General features: G+C 47.4%; 1 protein-coding gene across 1 annotated transcript in view; it reads left to right on the top strand.

The window, feature by feature from the left end:
• The window catches only part of ets1 (v-ets avian erythroblastosis virus E26 oncogene homolog 1), a 125,835-nt gene extending 107,653 nt beyond the window's left edge, over positions 1 to 18,182 (top strand). Inside the window, exons 9-10 of the mRNA XM_078426660.1 lie at positions 9,326 to 9,444; positions 12,428 to 18,182. Coding sequence (XP_078282786.1) covers positions 9,326 to 9,444; positions 12,428 to 12,643 — 335 coding nt within the window. The 3' untranslated portion in view covers positions 12,644 to 18,182. The remainder of the gene's footprint in view (positions 1 to 9,325; positions 9,445 to 12,427) is intronic.
• Positions 18,183 to 24,157: the final 5,975 nt, after the last annotated feature.

Raw genomic sequence — 24,157 nt, 5'->3', positions numbered from 1 at the left:
CTTCAGCTTGGCTTGTGATCGCTTATGAAGCTGCCTCAGTGAAAAGAGAACTGAGTTATAATTTCAGGTCGATGACCCTTCATCAGAACCGGGCAAGTGAGAAAATCAAAGACAGACACAAAAAAGCTGGAATGACTCAGCAGGTCAGGCAGCATCTCTGGAGGAAAGGAAGAGGTGACATTTCGGGTTGAGACCCTTCTTCAGACTGAGATTCAGGGGAAAGGTAAAGGAGAGATAAAGACAATGATATGGCGTGGTACAGTATAGAACAAGTAAATGAAAGATACGCAAAAAAATAATAACGATAAAGGAAACAGGCCATTGATAGCAGTGGGCTAGTGAAAACGTGTTACAGACAATGAGACTGAAGGAGACGTTTCAAAGGGGGTTGAAGTTGGAGGTGGGGTGTGGAATGGATAGGGCAAAGGGAAAATCTATGCCTGGGATGGAAGAGGGGAGGGTTGTCAGTGGTTGATAAATAAAGAGGGATACTAGAGAGAGAGGAAATAAGGACCATGTTAAAGCTGTGAAACATGGTTCAGAACTGCTGTGGAAAGCGAAAATCAAAAGGGCAATACCCAGTGGATCAGGCAGTGCCTATGGAGAGAGACTGACAATGTTTCTTAGCAGCATTGGCAGTTCTGATGAAAACAGGAAAATGGGATTACCTGAAAGTGTTACATTTGCTTTTGAGTTCCAAAGTTCACAATGGTGTTGAAGTTGGTGGCATAAGGAACTGCAGATGCTGGAATCTTGAGCAAAACATACAAAAGTGCTGGAGGAACTCAGCGGGTCAGGCAGCATCTGTGGAGGGAATGGACAGGTGACGTTTTAGGTTGAATAGGGGTCCCGGCTCCAAACATCGTCTGGCCATTTCCTCCACAGAGGCTGCCTGACCCACTGAGGTGTAGAGTCGGAGAGTCATACAGCATGGAAACAGGCCCTTCGGCCAAACCTGTCCACATCAACCAACATCCACTCTATCCTGGCCTTTCACTATTCAGTAAGGTTCAATGAGGTCCCCCTCCATCCTTCTAAACTCCACCGAGTACAGGCCCAGAGCTTTCAAACTCTCATCATATGTTAACCCAATCACCCAACCTGCCCAAGGGCGGCACGGTGGCGCAGCGGTAGAGTTGCTGCCTTACAGCGAATGCAGCGCTGGAGACTCAGGTTCGATCCCGACTACGGGCGCCGTCTGTACGGAGTTTGTACGTTCTCCCCGTGACCTGCGTGGGTTTTCTCCGAGATCTTCTATTTCCTCCCACACTCCAAAGACGTACAGGTATGTAGGTTAATTGACTGGGTAATATGTAAAAATTGTCCCTAGTGTGTGTAGGATAGTGTTAATGTGCGGGGATCGATGGGCGGCACGGACCCGGTGGGCCGAAGGGCCTGTTTCCACGCTGTATCTCTAAATCTAAAAATCTAAAAAGAAAATCTAAAAAAATCATCCCTGGGATCTTTCTGGTAAACCTCCTCTGGACCCACTCCAAAGCCAGCACCTCCTTCCTCAGAATGGTGCCCAAAACTGCTCACAATACTCCAAATGCAGCCCAGCCAGTGCCTTATAAAGCCTCAGCATTGCATCGCTATTTTAATATTTTAAACATGACATGATCAGCAGCTTTGATGTTTAATGCTTGATCGAAGGGTGTCACTTGTTTTCTCCTGCCCTTTCAACTTTCAAGCTGCTCTGTGGGGTGGATCTTGCTTTGTAGTGTTCACTATGTAGCCTGGCTTCACAAGCTTGGATGATGAGCCACTGTTTCCATCAAGTGCTCTGGATATTGAATTTAAAATCTTTTGATAATTTCACACTTGCAGAATCCCTGAGCCAGCAGGGAATCTCCAAGCAGGGCGGCACGGTGGCGCAGCGGTAGAGTTGCCGCCTTACAGCGAATGCAGCGCCGGAGAGTCAGGTTCGATCCTGACTACGGGCGCTGTCTGTACGGAGTTTGTACGTTCTCCCCGTGACCTGCGTGAGTTTTCTACGAGATCTTCGGTTTCCTCCCGCACTCCAAAGACGTGCAGGTATGTAGGTTAATTGGCTGGGAAAATGTAAAAAATTGTCCCTAGTGGATGTAGTGGGTGTTAGTGTGCGGGGATCGCTGGGCGGCGCGGACCTGGTGGGCCGAAGGGCCTATTTCCGCGCTGTATCTCTAAATCTAAATCTTCTTCAGAGAGCTGAGGCTGAGTGACATAGAAACATAGAAACATAGAAAATAGCTGCAGGAGGAGGCCGTTCGGCCCTTCGAGTCAGCACCGCCATTCATTGTGATCATGGCTGATCATCCATAATCAGTACCCTGTGACCTTACATCACATGTGGCGAGAGGCTGAATTGACCAATTAATTTATTAAACAGAGGGAGCAAGTAATCAATAATGCATATTTACAGCGGCGTCGCTGATGCCAACACCTCAGAACAATAAGGAAATATTTTGCAGTCACCAATCTAATCTTGAAATAATGTCATATTTCCCTCACAGATTTAAATTCCAATCAGAGGTTTCTAGGTTACTTGTTGCAAAGTTGAATACTCTTAAATATTACTCTTCTGAATAAATACTCCGAGGTATCGTTGCTCAGTGTGGGCTATAAGCCTTGTAGTGTAGGGTCGATGCTGTGTGTGTGTGTGTGTGTGTGTGTGTGTGTGTGTGTGTGTGTGTGTGTGTGTGTGTGTGTGTGTGTGTGTGTGTGTGTGTGTGTGTGTGTTTGCGTGTGTGTGTGTGTGTGTGTGTGTGTGTGTGTGTGTATGTCTGTGTTGTGTGTGTGTGTGTGTGTGTGTGTGTGTGTGTGTGTGTGTGTGTGTGTCTGCGATGGCAAAAAAATCCACAGATTCACCACCCGCTGACTAAAGAAAATTCTCCTCATCTCCTTCCTAAAAGAACATCCTTGCATTCTGAGGCTGTGACCTCTAGTCCTAGACTCTCCCACTAGAGGAAATATCCTCTCCACATCCACTCTATCCAAGCCTTTCACTATTCTGTACGTTTCAATGATATCCCCCCCTCATTCTTCTAAACTCCAGCGAGTACAGGCCCAGTGCCGACAAACGCTCATCGTAGGTTAACCCACACATTCCTGAGGACTACCAATCCTGTGGGCATGACATTGAGAGGATCTGAAGAGGATGTTGCTGGCAATTTTACTTTAGGTTCCAAGTCGCTCAACATCTGTACTTTTTCCTGCCAATTGCCTCAAGCCCTCTTTCACTGCTGGCCTGCGTTCCTGAGGAATAGGATCACCACAGCCATTGAGGGTTTGTTAGTAAAACCGCCAAACGAGCGAGGGACATAAAGAGACCAGCATTGTCAACTTGTCCGACTTACAAACACTGACCCTCTTGTGATTATCTCCAAAAACACAGTCCCATCAATACGTTCCCTTGTTCCCTAACGGGAGCCGAGACACACAAATACTCCATTTCCCTCCTAGTAATAAAATGATGCCACCGTCTGTCTGTGACTTTGGCTGAAATTCTTCCTGCATGAACTTTGTTATGAGCGGGTTTTGCTCGGCAAACACTCTGCTGATTGTGGGGGATTTTTAACATGTGATCCCTGGCCTCAGCTCTATTCTTAGGCTTGGGATGGAAAGGCCAGGGTTAATGCAGCGTGGAGTGTATGCGCCTCCTGTTTTGTATTGAGTTGACTTTTGGAAGGGAGTGAGCATTTGAATTGAGATTCCTTGATTCTGCATATTTTGGCTCAGTGCGTAAACATCGCTGCCTGTGTGACAAAAGCTGTGGCTCCATCCACCACGGCACAGACTTTATTTTGCCAGTCTGAAGAAGGGTCCTGACCCGAAACATTACCCTGTCTGAAGAAGGGACTTGACCCGAAACGTCACCCATTGTTTCTCTCCAGAGAGAAAAACATAGAAACATAGAAACATAGAAAAATAGATGCAGGAGTAGGCCATTCGGCCCTTCCAGCCAGCACCGCCATTCAATATGATCATGGCTGACCATCTAAAATCAGTACCCCGTTCCTGCTTTTTCCCCATATCCCTTGATTCATTTAACCCTATCTAACTCTCCCTTGAAAACATCCAATGAGTTGGCCTCCACTGCCTTCTGTGGCCGCGAATTCCACAAATTCGCAACTCTCTGGGTGAAAAAGTTTTTCATCATCTCTGTCCTAAATGGCCGACCCCTTATTCTTAAACTGTGACCCCTGGTTCTGGACTCCCCCAACATCGGGAACATTTTTCCTGCAATGTCTTCAGACTGGAGACATCACCAATCCATGTTCTCCAGAGATGCAGCCTGACCCGCTGAGTTACTCCAGCATTTTGTGTCTATCTTCGGTTTACATCGGCATCTGCAGTTCCTTCCTAAAGAAACTTTATTTTACTATGGTGTTTATTAGTTTATTACTATGTGGAAATTGAGTATTTGTTTCCCTCTGTGCCTTTTTGTGTTGCATATTTTGGTACAAATGAAAGTATTTTGGCAGAAGTGCCAATTCACAGTCTTCACCTCTCCTCTTGTGAATGTGAACTATCTCAGGCACACTTAGGGTTGCCAACTGTCCCGTATTAACCGGGACATCCCGTATATTGGGCTAAATTGTTTTGTCTCGTATGGGATCGCCCTTGTCCCGTATTAGGCCCGGGGGGCACTGTAGGCCCAGATTCTGTGGGCCCGGACACTGTAGGCCTGGGTGCTGCTGTAGGCCCAGGCAGTTTAGGCCTGGGTGCCGCTGTAGGCCCGGACAGTTTAGGCCCGGAGGATCGGGCGCCGCCTAACGGAGCAACCCGCCTCCCAGCCTGGGCGGACGCCATTGGTGGAGCGGGAGCAAGTGGCCGCTGGCTGGGTGAGGTCACGTGGGGCGCGGGGCGGTGACATCACCCGTTGTCCCTTATTTGGGAGTGAGGAAGTTGGCAACCCTAGGCACAGTTTAATTTAGAGATACGGCATGAAAACAGGCCGGTCAACCCAAGCTGACCATCGATCACCCTTTCACACGCGATCTGTTATCCCACTTTCACATCCACTCCCTACCTAGAATCTAAAGGCAATTTACGAAGACCAAATAACCTCCAAACCACACATCTTGGGTGGAGTAACACAGCGGGTCAGACAGTATCTCTGGAGAAAAGGAATAGGTGACGTTTTGGGTCGAGACCCTTCTTCAGACGTTCAGAATGCTCCGGTTTTCCTCCCACACTCCAAAGATGTACAGGATTGTAGGTTAATTGGCTTCGGTGAAATTGTAAATCGTCCCTAGTGCATGGAATAGTGCTGGTGTGCGGGGAGATCGCTGGTCGGCTTGGACTCGGTAGGTTGAAGGGTCTGTGTCTCTAAAGTCAGTCCCACCCTGTCTTTCCTGGGAAATCTTTGCATTCTTTAGAATTACTTCCCTCTCTTTAAGCTAATATGCTGAAATTAATTTGTCGTGCAGGAACTTATATTTGTATTGCATGTGGAGGCTGCAACTTATCTGCACTGTTTATACAGGTGGTTCACTTCATTGGAGAAATCCACTCTTGCAAATGTCTAGGAAGGCAGACACTGGTTTAAACCAAAGATGACACAAAAAGCTGGAGGAACTCAGCGGGTCAAACAGCATCCATGGAGGAAAGGAATAGGTGACGCTTCGGGTCGAGGTCCTGACCTGAAACGTCACCCATTTCTCTTCCCTTCTTGCTAATGTTAACCCCTGCTGAGGGGTGATTTTGAAGGCTCTTTAATTAAGAATGAATGGTTATAGTAATTATACTGTCGTTTCAAAATCAGAAATTCTGGTAGAATTCAGTCCATCGAGCAGTATTTGTGGAAAGAGGAACCTGTTGAGAAAACACTTCAGGCCATTAAGTGGAACTCAGCGGGTCAGGCAACATCTCTATTTTTTGTTTCAGATTCATGTTCATAAGCTCAAGAGTGATAGGAGCAGAATTAGGCCATTCAACCCATCGGGTCTACTCCCCCATTCAATCATGGCTGATCTATCTCTCCCTCCTAACCCCATTCTCCTGCCTTCTCCCCATAATCCCTGACACCCCCATACTAATCAAGAATCTGTCTATCTATGCCTTAAAAATATCCATTGACGGTCTCCACAGCCTTCTGTGGCAATACATTCCACAGATTCACCACCCTCTAACTAAATAAATTCCTCCTCATCTCCTTCCTCAAGGAATGTCCTTTAATTCTGAGGCTGTGACCTCTGGTCCTAGACTCTCCCACTCTCCCACTGGGGGAGAAGTTGGACACAGGTTACTAATTGTGGATGATCAGCCGTGATCACAATGAATGGTGATGCTGGCTCGAAGGGCCGAATGGCCTCCTCCTGCACCTATTTTCTATGTTTCTATGTTTCTAGTGGAAACATCCTCTCCACATCCACTCTATCCAAGCCTTTCACTATTCGGTAAGTCTCAGAAGGCAGTGGAGGCCAATTCTCTGAATGCATTCAAGAGAGAGCTAGATCGAGCTCTTAAGGATAGCGGAGTCAGGGAGTATGGGGAGAAGGCAGGAACGGGGTACTGATTGAGAATGATCAGCCATGATCACATTGAATGGCGGTGCTGGCTCGAAGGGCCAAATGGCCTCCTCCTACACCTATTGTCTATTGTCCCTCCCTCATCCTTCTAAACTCCAGCGAATACAGGCCCAGTGCTGTAAAACGCTCATCATATGTTAACCCACTCGTTCCTGAGACCGTTCTTGTTAACCTCCTCTGGACCCTCTCCAGTGGCAGCATATCCTTCCTCAGATACGGGGCCCAAAACTGCTCACAGCACCTGCACCTGCAGTTTTATTTCTTTTCCATTACCAGTAGTTACACCTGTTTGCTGGGACCCAGCACATTTACATGGATCAGAATAAAACAGACCAGCAAACAGGTGTAACTACTGTAATTGAAAACAAATAAAACTGGCTTGTATACACTGGAATTTAGAAGGATGAGAGGGGATCTTATCGAAAAGTATAAGATTATTAAGGGGTTGGACACATTAGAGGCAGGAAACATGTTCCCAATGTTGGGGGAGTCCAGAACCAGGGGCCACAGTTTAAGAATAAGGGGTCGGCCATTTAGAACAGAGATGAGGAAAAACGTTTTCAGTCAGAGAGTTGTAAATCTGTGGAATTCTCTGCCTCAAAAGGCAGTGGAGGACAGTTCTCTGAATGCATTCAAGAGAGAGCTAGATAGAGCTCTTTAAGGATAGCGGAGTCCGGGGGTATGGGGAGAAGGCAGGAACGGGGTACTGATTGAGAATGATCAGCCATGATCACATTGAATGGCGGTGCTGGCTCGAAGGGCCGAATGGCCTCCTCCTGCACCTATTGCCTATTGACCCCTTCCTGTTCCAAGGCCACAAGGAGAGACACAATCAAAGACTCAGTTTGCCAATTACACGGCCGGTCTACACGTCCACCAGCGATTTTTCAGCACCGTTGTTTCCAGAGTGTGATTTTCCGTTTTGCCAGACCGCCAGGAGGTCACGGACTCTGCGCGTGGAGAGCGGTCCGCCTAGGCCACCGCGGGGGCTGAGTTACCGGCCCGTGAAGCCTGCTTCGGAAGTTGGCTGTGGGAACGGATGTGCTGGGCCGGAGTTCCAAAGTCCCGGCTGCAGGGGGGGCAGATTCCACCCACCATTAGGCCGCGGCGGTCCCGATGAGGTTGAGATACGCCGTTTCACCCAGCCTAATCCCAGCTTCAGGGGGACTTCTGGTGTGGGATTTCAAGTACTTTTACCTGGGTTAAAGGAGGTTGTGGGTCACCACTTGCTGGACGATCGGTGGTGAGCCTGTAGCATCTTTCACTTCCCCATCTCGTATGCAAGTGATTCCAATGAGTTGCCTTTAACACAAGCGTTCACACATTTTACATACATCGGTGTTACTTTTTTCCAGGGGTTTTGGAAGGAGTCATATTTGCTCCGTTATCTGTTAAGTGGTTTATGAATTGCCCCCCTGGAATGTTGGAAATGTCTTGGATTGGAGAACACGATTAAACAGGCTTTCTTTCCCCATTCCTTCCTTCTCGACATCCTCTGCACCTGTTCTTTTCTACCTGCACTGCTCCACTCCCTTTCTGCATCTTCGCCCTCTATTAAGGTTGCCAACTGTCCCCTATAAGCCGGGTCATCCCGTATTTTGGGCCAAATTGCTTTGTCCCGTACGGGACTGCCCCTTGTCCCGTAATTGGCCCGCGGGCAGCTGTCAGGCCGGGACAGTGTAGGCTAACGGAGTGTGTTCGGGGAGCGGGGACGAGTGTGTTCGCCTAACGGAGGTTGCGCAGCAACCCGCCTCCCGGCCCGGGTGGCCGCCATTGGTGGAGTGGAAGCACATGGCCGCTGGCTGTGTGAGGTCACGTGGGGCGCAGGGCGGTGACATCACCTTGTCCCGTATTTGGGAGTAAGATAGTTGGCAACCCTACTCTCTATCCATTTCCCTCGCAGCACCCACCAACTCCCACCCCTCCGTGCCAACTTGCAACTCCCACCCCTCCGTGCCAACTTGCAACACCATTCTTCTCTGCAACCCTCCAGCTTTCCCATTAGAGCATCGTAAGGTCCCGTAAGAGTGCAGAGAAGGCATGTGAACAATTTATGGTGTTGACTTTTGCTCTAAGACCAGGTCATAGAGTCATAGAGTCGTACAGTGTGGAAACAGGCCCTTCGGCCCAACTTGCCCACACCGGCCAACATGTCCCAGCTACACTAGTCCCACTTGCCTACCTTTAACCCACATACCTCCAAACCTGTCCTATCCAGTTCAGTTTCAGTTCAGTTGATTTTCTTGTCACATGTACCGAGGTACAGTGAAAAGCTTTTGTGGTATGCTATCCAGTCAGCAGAAACACAATGTATCCATACAGCTGTCTAAACTGTTTCCTAAGTGTTGGGATAGTCTCAGCCTCAACTACCTCCTGCGGCAGCTCGTTCCATACACCCACCATCCTTTGTATGAAAGGCCAATGAGATATTTTTTTAAACCTCCATTGCTTGTGCACTTTACTGACCAGAGGACATAGGTTTACGATGAAGGGGAAAAGATTTAATAGAAATCTGAGGGGTAACTTTTTCACACAAAAGGCGGTGGGTGCATGGAACAAGCTGCCAGAGGAGATAGTTGAGGCAGGGACTATCCCAGCGTTTAAGGGGCAGTTAGACGGATAGGACATGTGTGGAGGGATACGGACCAAACGCAGGCAGGTAGGGGTGAGTGTAACTGGGGTAAGTTGGGCCGAAGAGCCTGTTTCCACGCTGTATCACGCGATGACTCTTTGACCACAGAACTGCGTCACGGGCAAAAGCGTTTGATCTCTCGGGGGATCTGCTGATGGACAAGCTCTTCTTTCTGTGACAGGCAGTGGACCCATCCAATTGTGGCAGTTCCTGTTGGAGCTCCTGACGGACAAATCTTGCCAGTCGTTTATCAGCTGGACCGGCGACGGTTGGGAATTCAAGCTGGCAGATCCCGATGAGGTAACAGCGACAGTGCGGCGATTATTGGTCCCACTTCATGTGTTTGTCGGTATGAACTTGTGTTAGAAACATAGGAAATGGGTGCAGGAGGAGGCCATTCGGCCCAGCACATCCATTCGACATGATCAAGGCTGATCATCCAAAATCAGTACCCCGTTCCTGCTTTAGACAATAGACAATAGACAATAGGTGCAGGAGGAGGCCATTCGGCCCTACAAGCCAGCACCGCCATTCAATGTGATCATGGCTGATCATTCTCAATCAGGGCCCCGTTCCTGCCTTCTCCCCATACCCCCTGACTCCACTATCCTTAAGAGCTCTATCTAGCTCTCTCTTGAATGCATTCAGAGAATTGGCCTCCACTCCCTTCTGAGGCAGAGAATTCCACAGATTCACAACTCTCTGACTGAAAAGATTTTCCTCATCTCCGTTCTAAATGGCCTACTTCTTATTCTTAAACTGTGGCCCCTGGTTCTGGACTCCCCCAACATTGGGAACATGTCTCCTGCCTCTAACGTGTCCAACCCCTTAATAATCTTATACGTTTCTCCCCATATCCCTTGATTCCGTTAGCCCAAAGAGCTCTATCTAACTCTTTCTTGAATGCATCCCGTGAATTGGCCTCCACTGCCTTCTGTGGCAGAGAATGTTAGGGATATGTTTACGCGATACGGGAGAGAAGGCCCTTCAGTCACCATCGACCAGCCATCCCCGTACACTAACCCTATCCTACACACACTAGGGGCAATTTACTATTTTAACCAATTAACCTACAAACCTGTACCTCTTTGGGAGGAAACCGGAGCACCTGGGGAAACTCACGCTGTCAGGGGGAGAATGTACGCACTCCATAGTCAGGATTGAACCTGGCTCCCTGGCGCTGTAAGGCAGCAACTCTATCGCTGCGCCACCGTGCCGCTTGCTTTATTAACCGTGTCCGTATTTCCCCTGGTGTAGGGCAGTTGAACAAGAGTTTGAGTGAATTGATTGCCGATGCATGAATTGATTGAGTTCATGCATAGAACCGTTCACTGATTCTTTGGCCTTGTTAAACCAATTGAGTAGCAACTACTTTCAGTACCTTGATCAATTCACCCATGCATTATGACCCTTGCCCATTTATATTTGGAGGTGCTTTAAAGTTTCACCTAGTATTAATTACTGAGGTGTGTAGGAAGGAACTGCAGATGCTGGTTTAAACCAAAGATAGACAAAGTGCTGGAGTAACTCAGCGGGACAGGCAGCATCTCTGGAGAGAAGGATTGGGTGACGTTTCGGGTCGAGACCCTCCTTCAATGTTCCAGGGGTTTATGCACTCGTTTCACCTTTGATTTCTGGAGGCCAGTTGAAATCATTCCACGATCTACAAGCACAATACAGATCAGCCATTGGATCTGAGACGTCTCCGGTCTTCACGGCCCAACCACTCTGAACATTTTAAAGAAAGTCTGAGAGTCAGAAGAAGGGTCTCGACCCAAAACATCACCTGTTCCTTTTCTCCAGAGATGCTGTTTGACCCGTTGAGTTACTCCAGCTTTTAGTGTCTATCTTCACTCTGAACAATTACTCACCGACTGAACTAAATAAAGAAAGTAATCTCCTTGCTCAAGGGCAAGAACTGTGGGGGTAAATTACATCGATTTAAGTTATAGTCCCTAGTGTTTGTACGATTAACATACAACATAAAACAGAACGGCAGAGGAACAGGACCTTTGGTCCATGATGTCTGTGCCGAACATGATACCAAGATAAACTATAGACAATAGACAATAGGTGCAGGAGGAGGCCATTCGGCCCTTCGAGCCAGCACCGCCATTCAATGTGATCATGGCTGATCATTCTCAATCAGTACCCCGTTCCTGCCTTCTCCCCATACCCCCTGACTCCGCTATCCTTAAGAGCTCTATCCAGCTCTCTCTTGAATGCATTCAGAGAATTGGCCTCCACTGCCTTCTGAGGCAGAGAATTCCACAGATTCACAACTCTCTGACTGAAAAAGATTTTCCTCATCTCAGTTCTAAATGGCCCTACCCCTTATTCTTAAACTGTGGCCCCTTGTTCTGGACTCCCCCAACATTGGGAACATGTTTCCTGCCTCTAACGTGTCCAACCCCTTAATAATCTTATACGTTTCGATAAGATCTCCTCACATCCTTCTAGACTAACCTCATCTCTCTGTACATGATCAATACCCCATCCATTCCCAGCATATCTATGTGCCTATTTAAAAGCCTCTTAGATACCACTATCGTATCTGCCTCCACTCACCACTTCCTGTGTAAAAAAAACAAGTCACACACACCTCCTTTAACTTTTACCCCTTTCACCGGAAAGGGGTTAAGATACATGTTTGCAGATACGTGTTGGACTGTAATATCTGCTGGTTTAGTTTAGTTTAGAGTTACAGCACGGAAATAATGCATGGCCCTTTGGCCCACCGAGTCCACCTGACCATCACTCTCGTTCCACTACCTTATTTTACACACTCGCCTCAACTCTACAGAGGGTCAATTAGCCCAGAAACCACATGTCTTTGGATGATGGGAGGAAACCAGAGCACCAAGGGGAAACCCAGGCGGTCACAGGCAGAACGTGCAAACTCCACAAAGGTGGCACCCGAAGTCAAGGTTGAACCTGGGACTCTGGAGCACTGGGACACTGTGCTGCCCTTGCATGTTATAAATAGTCCCTTTGGCCTTCTTCTTAGCCTCAATAAAATCAGAAGATGTGTAAGTTTATGTATAAAATACTGGAGTAACTCAGCAGGTCAGGCAGCATCTCAGGAGAGAAGGAATGGGCGACGTTTCGGGTCGAGACCCTTGAAGGGTCTCGACCCGAAACGTCACCCATTCCTTCTCTCCTGAGATGCTGCCTGACCTGCTGAGTTACTCCAGCATTTTGTGAATAAATACCTTCGATTTGTACCAGCACCTGCAGTTATTTTCTTACACTGTAAGTTTATCTACGTCTCATCTATTTTCAGGTTGCCAGGCGCTGGGGGAAGAGGAAGAATAAACCAAAGATGAACTACGAGAAGCTGAGTCGCGGCCTACGCTATTACTATGACAAGAACATCATTCACAAAACAGCGGGCAAACGCTACGTGTACCGGTTTGTTTGTGACCTCCAGAGCCTGCTGGGCTACACCCCGGAGGAGCTGCACGCCATGCTGGATGTCAAGCCAGACGCTGATGAGTAAGGAGCAGCCACGTGTGGACTGGACTGCGGATTACAATCCGCGCTCACTCCCAAGACTTGTATATGATTTGTTTGCTTCAGCTTTCGTATAGAGAGTCAAGATACATCGCCCTTGAAGACGGGCGTTAAGGGACAATGCGCAACTCCACAAAAGGCAAACAAAACCAGTCGTTTCTTCTTTCCCCCCCAAAAAAATCATTTTACTTGTTTTTGGTTTTGTAAACTCTTTTAAAAAAATCCTGCCTTCATATTACAAGGTGGACCGAGCAAGAGGATTGTGTTAACATGAAGCATTGTGGGATATGGAACAGGCACTATCTCCACTGCAACATCGTTACCACCATTGGGCAGCGGCCATTGTTGGCCGGCCATTGCCGTCAATGGCCTTGGCCATATTGTTGCACCGTGACAGGTGTTTCGGGTAGTTTACCGTGTTCCTTACGCGCCAGTATTTTTGCCTTAGGTTGGCCTCAGTATTTGCAGTGTTGTATAAGCCATTGCCAGCTGCTTGGATGAAGTGTTGAAAGATCTACAGATCACGACAAGACATTCGATGAAGGTCCAGAAAGCGGGTTGTAACCGAATGAAGTGCCAAAGAAAAAAAAACCCCATCTCTTAAAGCCAAGCCAGCTGGAATCTGTGTTTTGCTATTTGTCTAGTGTGACAATCAATGAGGTCCATTATATCATAGAGTCATGGAGTCATAGAGTGATACAGTGTGGTAACAGGCCCTTTGGCCCAACCGGCCAACGTGTCCCAGCGACACTCGCCCAACCTGCACGCCCATGGTCCCTCAAAACCTGTGCTATTCATGTACCTGCCTAACTGTTCCTTAAACGTTGGGATAGTCCCAGCCTCAACTACCTCCTCTGGCAGCTTGACACACCCACCACCCTTTTGTGCGAAAAAGTTACCCCTTAGATTCCTATTAAATCTTTTCCCCTTCACCTTAAACATATCATTTATTATTTTTAAATAGGAGTTTAGTCATCCACAGTTGGGAAGGACCGACCCTGAGGCACTATACTATGGTCCACCTCAAAGACCTGGTATGTCATGGTCTATCTCTCAGTCTCACCCCTCTGAAACCTTTATATAGTATTTATCTCACTGCTCCCGAATACAACTGTACATTATGAAAGTGTGCATATTGTGCTCAAGGTCACCACTTGTTGGGACAGTGCCTGTAAAAAGCTGCTCAAAAAGTAGTGGTCACAGTATTATTGCAGGAAGGCGAAAAGAGGCGAGGAAAGATTGGGATCTTGTTTTTAAATCTAGCAAAATTCACCACATTCAAATGCCGTCAAAGAAGTGGAGTTACGGATGGAGATCTTCCGCAGGCCATCTCTGATCTCCACAGCCTTGCAGGTGAACTACGTTGAGACGGTTCTCCTAATCTGCAGGGACAATAGGGGTTTCCTTGAATGAACGGACGTTTTAAATCTGAAGAACTCTGAAGTCTGAAGAAGGGTCTCGACCCGAAACGTCACCTATTCCTTTTCTCCAGAGATGCCGCCTGACCTGCTGAGTTACTCCAGCTTTTTGTGTCTTATCTTCAGTTTCAACCTGTCAAACTGCTCAGAGTGGAGGAGGCAGGCTGAAAATCCGTTTGTAGAGTTGACTGAAGTTGAGGAGAAACTCCATTGTTGAGGCTACGCAAGGCCCCAGACCATTATTTCTCGTGACCCTTCGAACCGCAAATTCAAGATGCTCTATGCTCACTGTTTCTTTGCCATCTTCGACAAGGTGAATACTGTTTTGTGCCTTCACTTCTGAAATTTTCTACCAGACTGTTCAGATGTTGCCTGGTGTTCAAGGCGAGAGTTTGTTGCAAGTTTCTGTTCTCTTTTCGCATTGTTAAAGATGTGTTCGTATCAGTTATCGGTGTGTGACATTATGCCATCTGTGGGACTTCTCTGGGCAATGTATTCTTAGAGCCATAGAGGGTTACAGCGTGGAAACAGGCCCTTCGGCCCAACTTGCCCACACCGGTCAACATGTCCCAGCTACACTAGTCCCACCTGCCCGTGTTTGACCCATGTCCCTCCAAACGTGTCCTATCCATGTACGTATCTAACTGTTTCTTAAATGCTGGGATAGTCCCAGCCTCAACTACCTCCTCTGGCAGCTTGTTCCATACACCCTTGTGTGAAAAGGTTATAGCTCAGATTCCTATTAAATCTTTTCCCCTTCACCTTAAACCTATGTCCTCTGGTACTCTGGGCAAGAGACTCTGCATCTACACATTCTATTCCTCTAATGAATTTATACATCTCAATAAGATCACCCCTCATCCTCCTGCGCTCCAAGGAATGGAGTCCCAACCTAGTCAACCTCTCCCTATAGCTCAGACCCTCCAGTCCTGGCAACATCCTCGTAAATCTTCTCTGACCCTTTCCAGCTTAACAACATCTTTCTTATATATGCTCAGAACTGAACACAATACTCTAAATGTGGCCTCACCAACACCTTAAACAACTGCTTTTCTCTCCGACCATGCTGAGCGTCTTCTTAATGAAGAAGTGAGATCTTGCAGTGTATAATGTCAGGACATTCACATTTACTTGGTCCACAAGGCACGTTACATTTCCGTTGTGTGCAGCCAACTCGATCGCAAGTGGCAATAAGCAAATGAGTCTTGTCAGAATAGTGAGAGCACATGTGAAATCCAGCACACTCTGCCAATGAGAAATAATTTGTGCTCTACAAATAACTTCTCCCAAGGGCACCCTTTCTTCTGACGATTCAGGCCACAAAACAGAAAATAGACTTGTATTCACGTCTCTTTCAAGCCCTCAGGCTGTGCGGCCGGTAATGCCAGCGCTCTGCTTCGGCTGAGAAGGCCAGTGTGGCATCATTTGTCTCCAAACAACTGAGAAATAATGGCCAGGTTATCAGTTTGTAAAGACTGGATGCGGGACAAATACTGACCAGGTGTGGGTGGGCAGATGTGTCGGAAGGAACTGCAGATGCTGGTTTATACCGGAGACAGACACAAAATGCTGGAGTAACTCAGCGGGCCAGACAGCATCTCTGGAGAGAAGGAATAGGTGGCTTTTCGGGTCGGAACCCTTCTTCAGACTGAAAGATAGAGGTGGTGGGAGGGGGATCTAACCCTCACCCAAATTGAATAGAATTCTCGCCTCGATTTCTTCCCCCCCCCCCCCCCCCCCCAGCCCCACTTCTATCTTTCAGTCTGAATAAGGGTTCTGACCTGAATCGGCACCTTTTTCTTTTCTCCAGGGATGCTGACTGACCCATTGAGTCATTCCAGAATTTTGTGTCTATCTTATGGGTGTGCAGTTGTTGCTTCCTGCACACATTGAATTCTAATGTTCCATAGAATCATAGAAAATAGGTGCAGGAGGAGGCCATTCGGCCCTTCGAGCCAGCACCTCCATTCATTGTGATCATGGCTGATCATCTCCAATCAATACCCCGTGCCTGCCTTCTCCCCATATCCCTTGATTCCACTAGCCCCTAGAGCTCTATCTAACTCTCTCTTAAATCCATCCAGTGATTTGGCCTCCACTGCCCTCTGTGGCAGAGAATTCCACAAATTCACAACTCTCTGGGTGAAAAAGGCTGGTGTAATGTCGAGGTCCGTTACTGTTGTAGAGCGAGGGAAAGCTGCCTCTGGGGTCTGCAGTTTTAGTGTGCTCATAGCAGGCTGCGCAGAGGTTGATACAGATAGGCCTCTGGGTGCTCAGCTCGATGCCACCTTCCAAACCCACCACCTCCATAAGCTCGAAAGACAAGGGGAGCAAAGGCCTGTGGACACCACCGGCAGCAAGTTGCCCAACAAGCCAGCCGCCCACTCCCATCTTGAATCTTTCACCGTCTCTGGATTGAAATCTTGGAACAACCCCCTGACAATATTGTGGTGTACCCGACCTCAAGGACTGCAGCAGTTCAAGAAGCCAATGCACCACCATCTTGTGTAAGACTCGAAATGGTGAGGCCCCATTTAAAGTATTGTGTTCAGTTCTAGGCAACATGTTGTAGGAAAGATGTTGTCAAGCTGGAAAGGGTACTGAGAAGATTTACAAGGCAACGTGGGACAGGAACTTAAATGCAGGTGCAGCCCGGAACCATATATCCCTTTGATGAATATTTAAAAAAAATGCTTACTGTAATTTTCCCTCAAAGCAAAGTGGGGAGAGAGAACATCACTAAATCCTAGGCCCAGCAAGAGTAAGGCTTTGACTGATGTCCAGAAGCGTATAGAGCAGTACATCGTACCAGAGAGATGGAACGTAAGGAAACCCAGCTGCAAATGCCCTAAGATTAAGCATAATGACAGAAGTTCACAATTTGTCTGCTTTCTGTAGATGTTTAGGATGGCTGAGTTCTTGATTAAGAATAGCGGGGGGGATAATATGACATTTAGGGTGATTATTAGACAGTGAGCGGGAACCGAAGTCTGAAAAGTGTTTCTGGAGTTTAAGCGCAGTCAAAGAGATGTATCACATGACCAAAGCCTCCTCAATAAGGGGCAGAGTACTGTTGATCCAAGCAGACTGCAGGTGTGAGCAAAGCACTGGGATGTGATATGTAGCAAGTTTCATGAAAGTGCAAGGGATGATCTCCACACATATTGTACTGCGTAAATCCAAAGGCACTGTGATGGCACAGCTGGTAGAACTGCCACCTCACAGTGTCCGAGACCCGGGTTGGATCCTGACCTCGGACGTTGTCTGTGCGGAGTTTGCACGTTCCCACTGTGACCGTCCGGGTGCTTTGGTTTCCCCCCCACATCCCTAAGACGGGCTGGCTTGTAGATTAACTAGCCTCTGTAAATTGGCCTTGGTGTGCAGGGAGTGAATGCAAAAGTAGGATAACGTGGAACCAATGTGAACGAGCGATCAATGGTCGGCGCGGACTCGATGGGCCGAAGGGCTGTGTCTTTCAATCCATCAAGAAACATTGCTTCAGATGTGTTGTCACCAATATACTCCATCATAGATTCCATTGGCTCTGAATTTTGTAATCAACGTAAATGGGACTCAACAAAATAAATGATTACTTACTGCAGGTTCAAAGTCTAAAATAGTTGATATAATAAAAGATGTTTTATGTATTTTGTTTAAAACATATTTTTTAGCTTTTTTAAGAATAATTTATATTTTTTAAAAGAACAAAAAAGCAAAGAAAGCTGGTGCTTTGGAAACTAAAGTAGCTTAGAGATGTAGCGATCTTATCGGGGCAGAGAGAAGATTCCTATAAATGTAGTTGTTGATGCTGGCACATCATATTGCTGGAGATATTTTATATGACTGTACTCTTACTGCAGTTCAAGTATGTCACAAATTGTGGTAATGGTTCGTTAAACAAAGAGCTGTGAAACGTGGATTATTGTTGACTCCAATGTAATACCAGTGCCAATGTTATTCAAAGAGTTTTACATCAAAAGTGTTAGAATCTACCTCTAGTAGCTCCAATCCAAACTCTGCCCTCTGTGGCCTCGAGGCAGAGTTCTTTGTGCTTCCATATCCATTTGAGATGGAACATAAAACATTATGATTTTATGAAGTTTAAGAGTTATTTCAATAAAAAAGTGCTTATTCTTTATATTGTGTTTGATCGTTCTTTTTTTACTATCCTGCATGGAACATGTCATGAATTCATGTTACAGGAGCAGAAATAGGCCTTTCGACCCATCGTGTCTATTCCGCCATTCAGTCATGGCTGATATGTCTTTCCCACTCAACCCCATTCTCCTGCATTCTCCCCATAAGCCCCGTCAACTTCAGATGAGAGGTTACATCTGCTCCACCAGATGCCACGGTACAGGTTTGAAGAGCAGGTGATTATCCATGGTGTTCACAGTGATATTTATCAACGTAGCTTCGTTAACTTGGCCTAATATTGTGGTGATAATTTGAAGATTTTTTTAAAATTTAGATTTAGATTTAGAGAAACAGCGCGGAAACAGGCCCTTTGGCCCACCGAGTCCGCGCCGCCCAGCGATCCCTGCACATTAACACTATCCTACACACACTAGGGACAATTTTTACATTTATCCGACCAATTAACCTACATACCTGTACGTCTTTGGAGTGTGGGAGGAAACCGAAGATCTCGGAGAAAACCCACGCAGGTCACGGGGAGAACGTACAAACTCCGTACAGACGGCGCCCGTAGTCAGGATCGAACCTGAGTCTCCGGCGCTGCATTCGCTGTAAGGCAGCAACTCTACCGCTGCGCCACCGTGCAATTAATTGAAGGCAAGATAGAAGCAGCTAATTGTGTAAATCTCTTATTTGAACCTCTTATTTGAATCTCTTATTTTAGAATGATAGAATCCTACAACATGGAAACAGGCCATTCGGCGGGGGGAGGGGGGGGGGGACACATGCGTCTGGCAGTAGATAGGACCATTGTTACTTTGTCGGCACCAACACATGGCCACATTTGTGTTCTGCCTAGGTTGGATGCAAAACAAAGCTTTTCACTGTACATAGGTACTTTATTGTGGCAATAAAGTATAATGAATTAATTCATTATGACTGACGAGTTCAATACCCCGATCAATGCACTGTTGCTGTTGGGTTTTAAGCAATAGGACCCTCAACCTTCGGCCAACCCGACAGTGTACTTTGTAATCATGGTTACTGCAGCCTGAATACAACCTGTAGCTTTCCACAACCCTCCTCGCACCGCACAATGCCACCAATGTTTGTGTCATCCTCAGGCTTACTCATCCTTCATAGAAACATAGAAAATAGGTGCAGGAGGAGGCCATTCAGCCCTTCGAGCCAGCACCACCATTCATTGTGATCATGGCTGATCATCCACAATCAGGAACCCGTGCCTACCCTTTCCCCATATCCCTCGATTCTGCTAGCCCCTAGAGCTCTATCTAACTCTCTTTTAAATTCGTCCAGTGAATTAGCCTCCACTGCCCTCTGTGGCAGAGAATTTCACAAATTCACAACTCTCTGGGTAAAAAAGTTTTTTCTCACCTCAATTTTAAATGGCCTCCCCTTTATTCTTAGACTGTGGCCCCTGGTTCTGGACTCACCCCTTGCTCATTCACATTCAAGTGTTTAATAGAGATCACAAACTCCAATGCCAATCCCTGTGATACACCACTAGGCACCGACCTTCATCCAGAGAAAGGTCCACCACCTCCTTACACCAAGCCAATTTTGAATCCAGTCACCAGTCTCACTTCAATACCCCTGTTCCCTCATTTTCTGGGCTGGTTAACTCTGCAAGACCGTATGCCTGAAATGCCTTACTAAAGTTAATGTAGACCGTGTCTACCACCCTGGCTTCATTAATCTCTAAACAACAATCTAATCAAGCCAGAAATGCCTTCTCACAATGTCATTAAGCTGCAACATGGACTATCGGGGTCCCTGGACAGAGTCGAGGGAGGAGGTATAGGACAGTCCTTTCAGGTTAGGCAGAGGTTCACTTGCATCTCATCCATCCTCATCTACTGTATCCGTTGTTCAAGATGTGGACTCTTATACATTGGCAGGGCCAAACGCAGACTGGGTGATCATTTCGCTGAACACCTTCGCTCAGCCCGCCTGAACCTACCTGATCTCCCAGTTGCTAAACACTTTAACTCCCCTTCTCATTCCCACACTGACCTTTCTGTTCTTGGTCTCCTCTATTGTCAAAGTGAGGCTAAACGCAAATTGGAGAAACAGCATCTCATATTTATGGGCAGCTTGCAACCCAGTGGTATGAATATTGATTCCTCTAACTTCAAATAACCCCTGCACTCTTTCTCTCCAACCCTCCCCCACCCAAGTTGCACCTGCTTCTCGTTCTCACTTAGCAAACTGCCAACAATGTTCCTTCATCATTGTTACTTTTTTGCACATCTTTCATTTGTTTGTTCTATATCTCTCTACGTCACCGTCTATGTCTCTCGTTTCCCTTTCCCCTGACTTTGGTCTGAAGAAGGGCCCTTCGAGCCAGCACCGCCACTCAGTGTGATCATGGCTGATCATCCACAATCAGTACCCCGTTCCTGCCCTCTCCCCATACCCCCTGACTCTGCTATCTTTAAAAGCTCTATCTAGCTCTCTCTTGAATGCATTCAGAGAATTGGCCTCCACTGCCCTCTGAGGCAGAGAATTCCACAGATTTACAACTCTCTGACTGAAAAAGTTTTTCCTCGTCTCCGTTCTAAATGGCCTACCCCTTATTCTTAAACTGTGGCCCCTGGTCCTGTGGAATTGTTTTCAACACTACCAGTAATTCAGCGGTAGAGCTGCTGCCTGACAGCGCCAGAAACCTGGGTTCGATCCTGACTACGGGTGACGTCTGTATGGACTTTGTACGTTCTCCACGTGGCACTGTGGGCTTTCTCTGGGTGCTCAGGTTTTCTCTCACACTCCAAAGACATACATGTTTATAGGTTAATTGGCGTCTGTAAATTGTACCTAATGTGTAGGATACAACTAGTGTACCGGTGATCGATGGTCGGCGTGGACTTGGTGGGTCGATGGCCTACTTCCCCTCTGTATCGCTAAACAAAATGAAACTTTCCTGACCAATGTTAGTCTCAACGGCTTGTAGTACCTGGCTAGTCCAGCTGCCCTTTCATGAATAAAGTTTCCATCTATATACTAAAACAGGCCCTTTGGCCCACTGAGTCTACACCGACCAGCGATCCCCACACACTAGCTCTATCCTACACACATCAGGGACAATTCACAATCTTTACCAATGCTTCATCTACACTAATGCCATTAACCACATTTGAACCATCTATATACTAAAACTCTTGTTTGTTTGTTTGTTTGTTCCTGAACTACAGCCAAAACAGTACACGATAGCGCAACAATTCTAGGCCCACCTTACTCACCGTCGTCCCTTTGGTGCTAATGGGAGAAGTTTCAGTGAAATCGGTGTTATATTTTTAAAGTTATTCACGTTTTAATGTTTAAATCTTTTCAGACTGAGGAAGGGAGGATATGGGGGGGGGTTGAGGGGGATGGAGGGAGGGAGGGGAAGGGGGGAGGGGGAGGGAGGGGGGGAGGGAGGGGGGTGGGGAGGGAGTGGAGGAGAGGGTGCTGCACCAATGCAGGAGAGGTTTGGGCCCAACGGGTCCACTTGGTCCACTCTCCCTCTCCCTCTCCCTCTCCCTCTCCCTCTCCCTCTCCCTCTCCCTCTCCCTCTCCCTCTCCCTCTCCCTCTCCCTCTCCCTCTCCCTCTCCCTCTCCCTCTCCCTCTCCCTCTCCCTCTCCCTCTCCCTCTCCCTCTCCCTCTCCCTCTCCCTCTCCCTCTCCCTCTCCCTCTCCCTCTCCCTCTCCCTCTCCCTCTCCCTCTCCCTCTCCCTCTCCCTCTCCCTCTCCCTCTCCCTCTCCCTCTCTCCCTCTCTCCCTCTCTCCCCCTCTCTCTACCGCTCCTCCCTCCTCTCCCTCTCCCCCTCCCCTCCCCCTCTCTCACCTTCCCCCTCTCACTTTCTCCCCCTCTCTCTCTCTCCCTCCCTCTCCCCCTCTCTACATTTGGGCAAGTGAGGAGTCATGAACACTTTAAAACCCCAGTACCTCTTTGATTACCTCTCCATGGCGCTTGGTGAGCAAGGAGGGGCATTTGAAATCATTCAACAATGTTATTCTATTCTCTTATTTCTTTCTTCTTTAATATATATTTCTTCCTTGGACTCCATTCCACTTCAGGAAAGTCTGAAGTGTTCAGAAAATTCCATTCCCACACCCCCATGCATCACTCCATGTGACGTCTGCTTCTGACCTTCTATTAAGCAGGTCCCTCTTTCATGCCAGATGTCACAGTTTACTGTGCTGAGATACTCGATTAGAAATCCAGTGGTTTGTTGTTGTGGTTCATTCTTCCCCGCTGAGGCAAGAAGTTCATAGTGCACGAATTTTACAAATTCACTCGGGGTAATTGACCACAGCAGATGTTGTGAAAGCGATGGGGAAATGTCCGGCAAGGCCAAGCCCTACAGACGGGTTGGCGCAGTGGCGCAGCAGGTAGTGCTGCTACCTCACAGTGCCAGAGACCTGGGTTTGATCGTGCGACTGCTTGGGTTTCCACCCCGTTTCCTCCCACCTCTTAAAGATGGGCTTGGTCGGTTAGACAATAGACAATAGGTGCAGGAGTCGGCCATTCGGCCCTTCGAGCCAGCACCGCCATTCAATGTGATCATGGCTGATCATTCACAATCAGTACCCCGTTCCTGCCTTCTCCCCATACCCCCTGACTCCGCTATTTTTAAGAGCTCTATCTAACTCTCTCTTGAAGGCATCCAGAAAACCAGCTGCTGTAAATATCCCCCCACATCCCAATGGTTGGTAAGTTAATTGGCTATTGTCGATTGCACTTAATGTGGGGCTGAGAGATAGAAACTGGAGGAGATTGAGAAGAATATGGAGAGAATAACATTGGATGGGATTCGTGTGGGATTTGTGTGAATGGTTGGCGTGGATGGTGGAGCAAAGGGCCTGTTTCCATGCTGTATCTCTCTAAACAAACATGACCTGCAGATCTATTGTAGAGACAGGTTAGTGCTGGCATCAGGTACAGACTAGACATAGAAACAGAAAGCACGTTTCCTTCAATTAAGAAGAAGTGAATCTGCTATTTTAATCACAAACAAGTTTGTTTGCAGATACCATTATTTAAATCTTATTTTCAGTTCATGATTATCTTCATTTGAATCGGTATTCTCAGTCTTTTGACAAGACTCGACTTCTGGGCGGCACAGTGGCACAACTGGTAGAGCCACTGCCTCCCGGCGCCAGGGACCCCCATTCAACCTTGACCTCGAGTGCTGTCTATGTGGAGTTTGCATGTTCCACCTGGTGCTGTGTGGGTTTCTCCCGGGTGCTCTGGCTTCCTCCCACATCCCAAAGACGTGCGGGTTTGTAGGTTGACAGCGGCCTCCGTAAAGTGCCCCTAGTGTGGGGATTGGATGCGAAAATAGGATAGCATAGAACTGGTGTGAATAGTCGATGCGGGCTTGATGGGCCGAAGGGCCTGTTTCCATGCAGATCTCTAAACTAAAGTAAGATCCCAGGTGGGAGTAAAAATGTTAAAACAATAATCAACGACAGAATTACCAATCACCGAATAAAAAAAGCCATCTTGAATATGTAATTGCAAATTTTTTTCTGTGTGACTTGATAAAATATTTGCTGAAATAGCAGAGTGTGTCTTACTTTAGTTTAGTTTAGATACAGCGCGGAAACAGGCCCTTCGGCCCATCGGGTCCGCACCGACCAGCTATCCCCACACGCTAACTCTATCCTACACCCACTTAGGACAATTTTTACAATTACCAAGCCAATTCACCTGTACGTCTTTGGAGTGTGGGAGGAAACCGGAAATGCCAGAGAAAACCCACGCAGGTCACGGGGAGAACGTACAAACTCCGTACAAACAGCGCCCATAGTCAGGATCGAACCCGGATCTCCGGCGCTGCATTCGCTGTGAGGTAGCAACTCTGTCGCTGCACCACCATGACCGCTGTCAATGAGACAAATGGAATTACTCTGGTAGAGTAATAGACATCCAAAATGCATTT

Source organism: Rhinoraja longicauda, chromosome 32, assembly GCF_053455715.1.
Source record: "Rhinoraja longicauda isolate Sanriku21f chromosome 32, sRhiLon1.1, whole genome shotgun sequence".
Classification (NCBI taxonomy): domain Eukaryota; kingdom Metazoa; phylum Chordata; class Chondrichthyes; order Rajiformes; family Arhynchobatidae; genus Rhinoraja; species Rhinoraja longicauda.
The sequence above is the reverse complement of the archived record's forward strand: the minus strand, read 5'-3'. Positions and strand labels throughout refer to the sequence as shown.